The sequence below is a fragment of the Arachis ipaensis genome, chromosome B01 (genome assembly GCF_000816755.2).
Source record: "Arachis ipaensis cultivar K30076 chromosome B01, Araip1.1, whole genome shotgun sequence".
Classification (NCBI taxonomy): domain Eukaryota; kingdom Viridiplantae; phylum Streptophyta; class Magnoliopsida; order Fabales; family Fabaceae; genus Arachis; species Arachis ipaensis.
The window spans coordinates 6943519-6955022 of NC_029785.2; the positions used below are offsets into that span (position 1 = coordinate 6943519).

At 31.3% G+C, this 11504-nt stretch overlaps 1 protein-coding gene across 2 annotated transcripts; it reads left to right on the forward strand.

Annotated features, from left to right (window-relative positions):
* On the forward strand, positions 322 to 3486 carry LOC107614331. Of its 2 annotated transcripts, XM_016316574.2 has the most exons (8): positions 322 to 549; positions 697 to 892; positions 1789 to 2195; positions 2304 to 2331; positions 2500 to 2573; positions 2697 to 2845; positions 2987 to 3067; positions 3217 to 3486. In XM_016316574.2, the coding sequence occupies exons 2-8, from the start codon at positions 727 to 729 to the stop codon at positions 3263 to 3265; spliced, it is 954 nt and encodes a 317-aa protein (XP_016172060.1). In that variant the 5' UTR covers positions 322 to 549; positions 697 to 726; the 3' UTR covers positions 3266 to 3486. The 2 variants fall into 2 exon arrangements, with proteins under 2 accessions (XP_016172060.1, XP_016172123.1); XM_016316637.2 differs by lacking the exon at positions 322 to 549 and having other exon boundaries at positions 754 to 892; positions 1817 to 2195.

The following is an 11504-nucleotide window of genomic DNA, read 5'->3' on the forward strand; positions in this document are numbered from 1 at the left end:
TTAGAAAAAGAGGTGTCAACGAGTCTTTGAATATGTCTAGAAGTCTCCGAAAAAGTGCTAGCAACATGGCTTAAGTTGAATGAGAAACTATTTATTTTACTTTAAGCATCGTGTTCTAAAGTCTCTTCTATATCTACTTTTTCATATTATTTTTTCTTACAATTTCAATATGTTCATGCATATTTATAAATTCTCATTTTTTATTTTTTTTGTCTTGACTTTTAGACATTATATTTTTTTTCTATTTTATAAAATATCACTATTATCTTTTGAAAAAAAAAAAAGTTTTTGTTTTAGTTTAAAATTAAACTTATATTATTAGAAAGAGAGAGATACACAATGGAAGCTGAAACTATGCACCAGTGTTGTTCTTAGAAGACGCTTCGCTCGTACTAGGGTTTTCAGTTCACTCTCTGATTCTTCTCAATCTCACCCTCCACTTTCATCACTCCCATCACCATCTCATTCATTCAATCCTTTCTCATTTTTCACAATCTCATCTCATCCCGTTCCATCGCCTTCTTCCATCTTCACTCTATCTGCCAATAGGTAAGAGGGAAAAAAAACGGTGCTTTCAGCTTTCTCTTTCTCGTTTATTTTACACAACATATGCATTTCATTCTTCACCTAACTGTTTATTACGATTATCATTGTAATTACATTACTACGTCTATATGATAATGTGGATTATTGCAGAGGCAGTTGAGGATTGAGAGAAGAAGGAGAATGGGAGAAGGGAGAGATGGGGATTGGGATTGTAGCAGCTGCAACAACAGAAACTACGCATTCAGATCATTCTGTAACCGTTGCAAGCAGCCACGGATCCTTGTCGATACCAAAACCCCTTCTGATTCCAAGTGGCTACCTCGAATTGGTGATTGGATCTGCACTGGTTAGACCTCCTATCCTCTCTTGTCAATTTTATCTCTGTTTGCTTTACTAATTGTTTTTGAATGTGGAGAGATTTTACAAATTGATTGGATACTGAACAGAACTGAGATAGTGGGTTGAGTAATGTTTTTTGAATCTAACAATTGAGGGGCACCGTCGCCACATACTCTCATCGACTGTTGGATTGGATGTATGGAGCGCATGTTCCATCCAATGGTGGATGGGAGTCTCTGGCCATAGTGTCATGTTAACATTTCTCATATGATATTCATGCTTTGCGGTTTGTGCCTATATGTTTGTATATTTGAATTCAATGTTGTTAGTGGGGATAAGATACAGAAATGAAATGAAAATAAGCAAAATTAGTCACTAAACATCACTTGTTCAGTTCACTAATGACCAACTAGCTCTTTGAATTTGGCTCATATATTATGCGGCGACACTTGCAAGCTTGAATTTGAGTGTTCTGGAAGCTGGAAATTGAATGGAGATTAAAATCCAAATCCAGGGTATTGACTACAACATAGGCTAGCTTTATCATGTAATTAGTTTTAGAACCTGATTTCTCTCAAGGATAGTGATTTTAGAACCTTATGTAGTCAACACCACGAATTGAGTTGTGCATTTCCTTTGTTATTTTAGGGTTTCCCGTTAGTTGACAAAATCATGAACAGCTTAGCATTGCATTTGATGTTTTATTTTTGGCTTATGATCTTGTATTGAACTTTAAGATGAAGAACATGCTGTCAACTAGGTTGAGATATTTGTGCTTTTGTATGTGTATTTTTGTGTGAAATGGACGGGTTGGTGTGCGTGGGACGTGTTGGTGTGCGTATGCTTGGCTTCCTTTCCCTCTGGATGCTTTGTGGGGATGGATTTTATACTATGGATCAATAGGCTGCACTAACAACAATTATGCATCAAGAGAGAGGTGCAAGAAGTGCGGACAACCAAAGGAGATAGCAGCTATGCCAGCAATTGCAATGACCGGGGCATCTTTCCCTGCTTATCCAAATTACTTCTCCAGGGCTCCTGGGGGACCAGATCAAAAGTTGAATATTGGATTGATTGGCAATGGTGCCGGTGCTCCACCTCAGTCACTCCACTTAGGTTCCAATTGGTCGATGTTAGGATCAGATAAGTATGGTGTCCAACCACTTCCCCTATGGCTGCTTGGTGCAAATTATAGCTCTGGACTTCCTATTGAAAATTCCAACAGTCAAAACCTATCTGTACCAAAGGGGTGGCGGAATGGGGATTGGATCTGTAATTGTGGCTTCCATAATTACTCTTCGCGCTCGCAGGTAGAGTCTTGAATTCTACTTATAAATTATAAATGATGTAGAATTACACAAGCACTGAAGTATTCATTTTTTAAGTTTGATATGTTTCTATGTTGAATCTTTTTGCAGTGTAAAAAATGCGACGCTTTTCCACCTGGTATGCCTTTCTTTCTTTTTTAAGTTAGTGTATATATTATAGGTGCAAGATACATAAGGTGTTCCTTCTGGGAACATTGCAGTACTACAGAGATATTTTTGGTAAAAATGAAATTTTCTGTGGTGATTGATGTTAACTTCATGCTGTTTACACTTATTTGGTTCAAAGCACTTGGGACAAAACGGTTAGCTTCTGAAGAATTGGTTGATGACTGGGACAAGAAGAGATTGAACGTGGGACCTGTAAGAACTTTTTTGGGGCTTTAATTGAATTTCTAATTCTTCTGTGATTTTAGATCTCGTTTGTCATCATAGCTAATGCTCTTTCTCTTTGAATTTCTTATTCCCTTTACACTTATTGTGCAGACTAATGACCAAGTAGTAGGAACAAGCGGAGATCCAAAACCTGGAGTGCTCCCGTCATTTCCTAGCATAAACTCAAGCATAGCTTCAACGTTGCCAATACCGACGCTATTTCCACCTCAAGTTTCTACACCTGCACTCCTTGGAAAAGGGTAATTTCCTCTGACTCTCACATAAGCTCAATATAATATTGAAGACATTTTTTTTGTGTTTGTCAACTCTTAAATGATGATATTATACACTCCTACTCCTAGCATTATTACTTAATTACTTTTATCTGTTTGAATTAACAGAGCAAAGCAATGGCGTAGCGGAGATTGGATGTGCACAAATTGCAACAACCATAATTATGCTTCCAGATTACAGTGTAACAGGTGAATTACTCTGCTATTATTTTTAGATTTGAAGAGGTAGGAACTTGAATACACTCTGATTAAAGATAAGATCATGTAAGCCACCGTCTAACACGTTCTTATTTCCCATTAACACACTTCTCTGAATTATCAATTCTCATCATTTACAGGTGTAAAACTCAGAGAGTTTCACCCACGCAACCCAGCAATGCATTGTAATATTGATTTCATTTCTTAATTATTGTTGCTTGCATTAATTATAAGGAATTTTGTCTTGATTTTCTAGTGTGTATTTTTGTGAGCAAAAGGATGATATTCCAGAATACCGTTTATATTTGCACAAGAGATGAATGGTTGGTGGCATTGTATCTTTCAAGTTTTTTATTAAAAGAATTGGATTAGTTTTGACTTTTGATTATTATTCCATTTGCCTATCCCTCATATATCAGTTCTTTGTTTCTCTTAAATTCGGTTATTATATTAATATGTTTGGGTTCACTAGTATGTGACTTGCTTGAGTTCATTTTGCCCTCGGCCTTAATATATACGACTGGGAAAATATTTACAGCAACTGATATACATGAATCTTTCATTCGGATATTGTCTTTGATATAGGTATGCAATGATAGTAGGAATCATTTGGTCGTAGAGATAAAGACATGAACATATACACAATTTACAATTTGTGTCCTAAAGATAGAAAATCTGTGTCGCTGTCTCCTTGTCGCTTTATCTCTGCAATTTTGTCTAGAATCCAAACGCAGTCAAATCCTTGAACCCTGCAGAGCAGAGAGCAGTTAGAGGTGGGTACACAGGCCGAAACCTGAGTTAAATATTAAGAGACCAGAACAGTTCAATTTGCAAAATAAATGGGTTGTTTAAACCGCTTTTGGTCCATGGGTTCACGGATCAACTTTAGGGCTAAAAATGGATAGGGTAGGGTAGAATTTAGATTATGTTCTAATTTTATTTGCAGGTTTAAATTCTCTCTAAAATTCAAATATGTCTTATCCGAAAGTTGAGAATCTTTCGATTCTAATTTTACGTATGCCCTAAAGTTCCACACTTGCACTTATTCGACCCTAGCAGTAATGTAACAAATCAAAATTTTTCAATCGAACACAATATTTAATTATTTCATATTTTATAAACATACTAATAAAATAGAAAATACAAAATTAAATTTATATTAAAATTAAAAGTAACAAAATCATAATAAATTTCATATTAAAATTACAAAAAAGAGAGAATGTGGGTTTAATCTTCATCTATTTCATTATACATGTATAATAATTTTTTTTTTATTTTATTCTTAAAGATTTTTACTCGTTATGAAATATTTGTAGAATGGTTAATACATAAACTTGCGAAAAGAAAAAAAAAGAATATGGTATATATACAATAAAGGATAAATTATAAATTTTTGTCTCTAATATATCAAAATTCTTTACTGTTTAACTTAGTTAAACTTTATTTTTAATTTTGAAATAAATTTTAATTTTATTATTTAATAATATTATTTTTTTACAATAAATAGTTATTTAATATTTTTTAATTACATCTAAGTAAATTACTCTTAATCACATTACTCTTATTCTAAATAAATTTATTTCTTAATTTTACTCTTAATCACATTACTTTCATTCTAAGTACATTTTATTTTTATTAAGAGCAAAATTAAAAATTAAATTAAATAATTATCTATTGTAAAAAAATTAAAATTATTGAAGGAAAAAAAATAAAATTTATTTAAAAGTTAAAAATAAAATTTAATTAAATTAAATATTAAAGAAGTTTAGTATATTAGAGACAAGAAGGTATAATTTATACTTTATTGTATATGTGCTATACTCTTTTTTACATGTGACTTTTCATAATTCAAAAGTAAGAATCATCCAAGTTTCCTATATGAATCAAATTTGTAATGAACTGTGAGTCAAATTTGAATTAAAAATATCTGTATAGATACACATGATAAATGAACTTTGACTGTCCTGAAATTAAAAAATAGCTATTTGAAATTATAAATGATATATATCACCCTCTGACCCCTCATGAATCATTCCAGTTTTTTATCTGAGTCAAATTTGTGATAGACTGTGAGTCAAATTTGAATTATAAATATTTGAATGGACACACATGATAAATGAACTTTGACTGTCCTGAAATTAAGAAAAAATAGCTATTTGAAATTTTAAAGGATAAATATCACTTCTGACCTCTCATGAATCATTCAAGTTCTCTATCAGAGTCAAATTTGTAATGGATTATGAATCAAATTTGAATGTATGGACACACATGATAAATGAACTTTGACCGTCCTGAAATTAAAAAAAAAAATAGCTATTTGAAACTATAAACGATAAATATCACCTCTGGCCTCTCATGAATCATTCAAGTTCCCTATCTGAGTCAAATTTGTAATAGACTGAGTCAAATTTAAATTATAAATATCTATATGGACACACATAATAAATGAACCTTGACTGTCTTGAAATTGTGACTGCTAGTTAACCTTTTCAACAATATTTGAAGAGAGATCTCTCATTCTTCTTCTTCTTTTATGTGAACACTCAAGTGCTTTATACATCTATTTATATCACCTCTGACTTCTCATGAATCATTCAAGTTTTCTATGTGAGTCAAATTTATAATGGACTGTATGTGAGTCAAATTTAAATTATAAATATCTGTATGGACACATATGATAAATGAACCTTGACTGTCCTGAAATTATGATTGTTGGTTAACCTTTTCAATAGTAATTTGTAACATACTATAAGTCTAATTTGAATTATAAATATCTGAATGAACACACATAATAAATAAACTTTGACTGTCCTGAAATTGTGACTACTGATTAACCTTTTTAATAGAATTTGAAGAGAGATCTCTCATTCTTACTCTTCTTTCATGTGAACACTCAAGTGCTTTATACATTTATATATATCACATCTCATGAATCATTCAAGTTTTCTATGTGAGTCAAATTTTTAATGGACTGTGAGTTAAATTTAAATTATAAATATCTGTATAGACACACATGATAAATGAATCTTGACTGTCCTAAAATTGTGACGGCTGTTGCCTGTTAATCTTTTCAATAGTATTTGAAGAGAAATCTCTCACTTTTACTCTTCTTTCATGTAAACACTCAAATGTATTATACATCTATATATATCATCTTTAACCTCTCATAAATCATTCAATCTCTCTACGTGTGTTGTTGACAAGTTCCCTGTAAGCATTTTTTGTCTGCAAAATCTCCGAAAACTGGAAAATGAAACAATCAATTGAATCCATTGTGAATGAGTTGATGTTAAATGTGAAATAGAAGAAAAATATGTTGGTTAGATTATTCTTCTTTCTTATTGAGAATATTACAATTAGGAATCAAGATAACTCAACTGTACATTTAAATGCAAATGACTAAATTACTCATTGTGATATGCCTTAATTAATGTTCATGAGTTATCTGGCCTTTGCTTCTGTTAAAATTGTTTCTGTTTAAAACCATTCCAATAAAAAGATTTATAGTTGATTAACTTGTTGTTTACTTGTTCCTTTTTCAGCCAATACCATGGGTTTGAGCTCAGATTCGGAACAAGTTCCAAAGCCTGCGCGTTCAGGAGAATATGCTTCGACGCCAATCTCTAGAAATACTTCTGCTCATCTGCTGAGTGTAAACTTTTGAATTTTTCTCATATAATATTGCCTTTCAACAGTTTAGTTTGATTCTTGCATGTATGTATCAATGTATGTTTATTACATGATATAGGCGTGGTGGGTGCTGAAGAAGATTCCCAAGCGAAGCAACTTCCCCAAAAGGAGATCAATCTTCCTCGCCGTTTCTCAAAGCGCCTTGCTGGAATTCAGCTTGATCCAGTGCCGGAACTTGTAACAAGAAGCCGAGCAGTCCGAGGTGCAGCCAAGTCTGAAAATGCAGCAAACATGTCAAAGTCAACTAAGTTGTCTACTCCTGAATCGAGCAGCCAGCCGCGTATTGAGATCAGGTTACCTTTTCCAGTCCAATGCTTTGTAAACCATCATTTGGCGCACTCCACACCACAGATAGCAGCAGGGATGCCGCAAACCTTTCAAACACCACAGACAAAAGAAAATACTACAGAAGACGCCACGGCGCCAGGCAGGGCGGCGAAGGCGGGACAGCACCAGGCAGACGAGCACCCAGCGGAAACAGGGCTAAGGAAGCAACAAAGAAAGGCGAGGAGAGAGCGATAATGACTGGTTTTGAGACCTTTTGTTCATCATTTTCGGAGCAACTTTGATGATGAGGGAAGAAGAACAACAAACACAGATTATATTACTAATTTAGTATGTTTGTTGTTTAAAGAGTAAGTTATAAGAATTTGGAGATAGAAAAAGAGTGACAAAATATTTATTTTTATTTGTGTTATTTTAATTTTATTAAGAGATTGATAATTATGTTATTTGTAATTTTATATTAAATTTTTTATTTATATTTTTAATTTTATATTTATTTAAAAAATTTTAATTTTTTTATGGATAGAGTGCGTGTAAAATAGAATTTAGAACTTTAAGATGCGAGTAGAGTTAGGATTGAGAAATTCTCAACTCGTAGGTAGAGTAAGATTAAATTTTAAAAAAATTTTCAATTCACAAATAAAGTTAAGGTAAAATATAAACCATATCTTATCCTACTCTATTTTAACGATTGTGAGTCTTATATGTAAAATTATTTTTTTATTAAAACATATCTTTTGTAAAGTAAAAGCAAGTTTTTTTAAAAAAGTTGATAATTGTATTTTTTAAAATTTATATTTTAGTGTTTTTTTTTATTTTAAAAAATTTGTCAAGTACATTAAAATTTTAAAAAAGATAATTTTTTTGTTAAAAAAGATCTTTGACTAAAAATTCATATCATCACAAAAAACGTATTAAATATCAAAATAAAAATAAATAAATACATATCCATAAAAATCAAACTATCAAAGCACATATTCATAGCATATATTATCCTCGTAAACAATACTCAAAAATTTATAAAGAACAAAAAGTATCTAATAGAAGAAATAGTCTATGGTGAAAAAACTTGAAATTGGTTCTTAAAGATAAATTTCACAAATCATTTTATGTGAGTTAAATTTGTAATTGATTGTGAGTCAAATTTAAATTATAAATATTTGTATGGACACACATGATAAATGAATTTTGACTGTCTTAAAATAAAAAAATAGTTATTTAAAATATAAATGATAAATATTTCTTCTGACTTCTCATAAATAATTTAAGTTCCTTATCTGAGTCAAATTTATAATTGACTGTAAGTCCAATTTTAATAATTATGTCAAATACACTTAACGTGACTTAAGAACCATTCAAGTTTTCTATGTGAGTCAAATTTGCAATGGACTGTGAGTCAAATTTAAATTATAAATATCTGTATGAACACACATGATAAATGAACTTTGACTGTCCTAAAATTAAAAAAATAGCTATTTGAAATTATAAATGATAAATATCACCCCTGGCCTCTCAGAAATCATTCAAGTTTCTAATTTGAGTCAAATTTGTAATGGACTCCGAGTCCAGTTTTAATAACTATGCGAAATACACGTGACTTTTCATAATTCAAAAGTAAGAACCATTCAAGTTTCTTATGTGAATCAAACTTGTAATAGATTATGAGTGAAATTTGAATTATAAATATCTATATGGACACACATAATAAATGAACTTTGACGGTTTTAAAATTAAAAAAATAGTTATTTAAAATTATAAATGATAAATATCACCTCTAACCTCTTATAAATCATTCAAATTTTTTATTTGAGTCAAATTTGTAATGGACTGTGACTATGTGATAAGTCAAATTTGAATTATAAATATCTGTCCTGAAATTATGACTACTACTTAACCTTTTCAACAATATTTGAGAAGAGATCTCTCATTCTTACTTTTCTTTCATATGAACATTCAAGTACTTTATACATTTATATATATCACCTCTGATCTGACCTCTAATGAATCATTCAAGTTTTCTATATGAGTCCAATTTGTAATAGTCTGTATGGTAATCAAATTTAAATTATAAACATCTATATGGATACACATGATAAATAAATCTTGATTGTCCTGAAATTGTAATGGTTGGTTAACCTTTTCAATAGATTTTGAGGAAAGATTTCTCATTCGTACTCTTCTTTCATGTGAACTTTATATATCTATAAATATCACTTCTGGTCTCTCATAAATCATTCAAGTTTCCTATGAGTTAAATTTGTAATGAACTGTGAGTCAAATTTAAATTATAAATATCTGTATGGACACACATGATAAGTGAACCTTGACTGTCCTGAAATTGTGACTGCTGATTAACCATTTTAATAGTATTAAAGAGCGATCTCTCATTCTTACTATTCTTTCATGTGAACACTCAAATACTTTATACATCTATATATTCACCTCTGGCCTCTCATAAATCATTCAAGTTTTTTATGTGAGTTAAATTTGTAATGGATTGTGAGTCAAATTTAAATTATAAATATCTGATGAACACACATGATAAATGAATTTTGATTATCCTAAAATTGTGACTGCTGGTTAATCATTTTAACAGTATTTGAGGAGAGATCTCTCATTCTTACTCTTCTTTCATGTGAACGCTCATCAGCTTTATACATCCATATAAATCACCTCTGACCTCTCATAAATCATTCAAATTCCTATGTGTTTAGCTGACAAGTTCGCTGTAAGTAGTTTTTGTCTGCAACTTCTCCGAAAATTGGAAAATGAAACAATCAATTGAATCCTTTTCTGAATGAGTTGATGTTAAATGTGAAATAGAACAAAAATATGTCGGTTAAATTATTCTTCTTTCTTATTGAGAATATTACAATTAGTAATCAAGATAACTCAACTATACATTTAAATGCAAATGACTAAATTACTCATTGTGATATGCCTTAATTAATGTTCATGAGTTATCTGGCCTTTGCTTCTGTTAAAATTGTTTCTGTTTAAAACCATTTCAATAAAAGGATTAACTTCTTGTTCCTTTTTCAGCCAGTACCATGGGTTTGAGCTCAGATTCGGAACAAGTTCCAAAGCCTGCGCGTTCAGGAGAATATGCTTCTACGCCAATCTCTGAAAATACTTTTGCTGAGTGTAATTAAACTTCTGAATTTTTCATATAATATTGCCTTTCAACAGTTTAGTTTGATTCTTGCATGTATGTGTTAATGTATGTTTATTACATGATATAGGCGTGGTGGGTGCTGAAGAAGATTCCCAAGCGAAGCAACTTCCCCAAAAGGAGATCAATCTTCCTCGCCGTTTCTCAAAGCGCCTTGCTGGAATTCAGCCTGATCCAGTGCCGGAACTGTAACAAGAAGCCGAGCACGCCGAGGTGCAGCCAAGTCTGAAAATGCAGCAAACATGTAACAGTCAACTAAGTTGTCTACTCCTGAATCGAGCAGGCAGCCGCGTATTGAGATCAGGTTACCTGTTCCAATCCAATGCTTCGTAAACCATCATTTGGCGCACTCCACACCACAGATAGCAGCAGGGATGACGCAAACCTTTCAAACACCACAGACAAAAGAAAATACTACAGAAGACGCCACGGCGCCAGGCAGGGCGGCGAAGGCAGGACAGCACCAGGCAGAGGAGCACGCAGCAGAGACAGGGCTAAGGAAGCAACAAAGAAGGGCGAGGAGAGAGCGATAATGACTGGTTTTGAGACCTTTTGTTCATCATTTTCGGAGCAACTTTGACGATGAGAGAAGAAGAATAGCAAACACAGATTATACTACTAATTTAGTATGTTTGTTGTTTAAAGAGTAAGTTATAAGGATTTGGAGTTAGAAGAACAATGACAAAATATTTATCTTTTTTTTATGTTATTTTAATTTTATTAAGAAATTAATAATTATGTTATTTGTAATTTTATATCGAATTTCTTTTAAAATTTTAGTATTTATAATTTAATTTGAATTTAATTTTTAATTTTATATTTATTAATTTATATTGAATATGAAATGATTGGATTTTATATTTATTTAAAAAATTTTAATTTTTTTACTGGTAGAGTGTAAATAAAGTAGAATTTAGAATTTTAAAGTGCAAGTAGAGTTAGAGTTGAAAAATTCTCAACCCGTAAGTAAAATAGGGTTGAGCTTCAAAAAAATTTTCAATTCACAAATAAAAATGAGATAGAGTGTAGACCATATCATATCCTATTCTATTTTAGCAGAAGTTTTTGGGATGAGTGGTATCATGACATGGTATCAGAATTCTAGATCTAAAAATTTAAGAATTTGAACTTTGGTGAACCCCAAAATCAAATTAATCTAAAGTCACCAAAAAAAATATCCTACTCTCTTTTGACTATTGTGAGTCTTATATGTAAAATTATTTTTTTATTAAAACATATCTGTTGTAAAATAAAAACAAGTCTTTTAAAAAAATGTATATT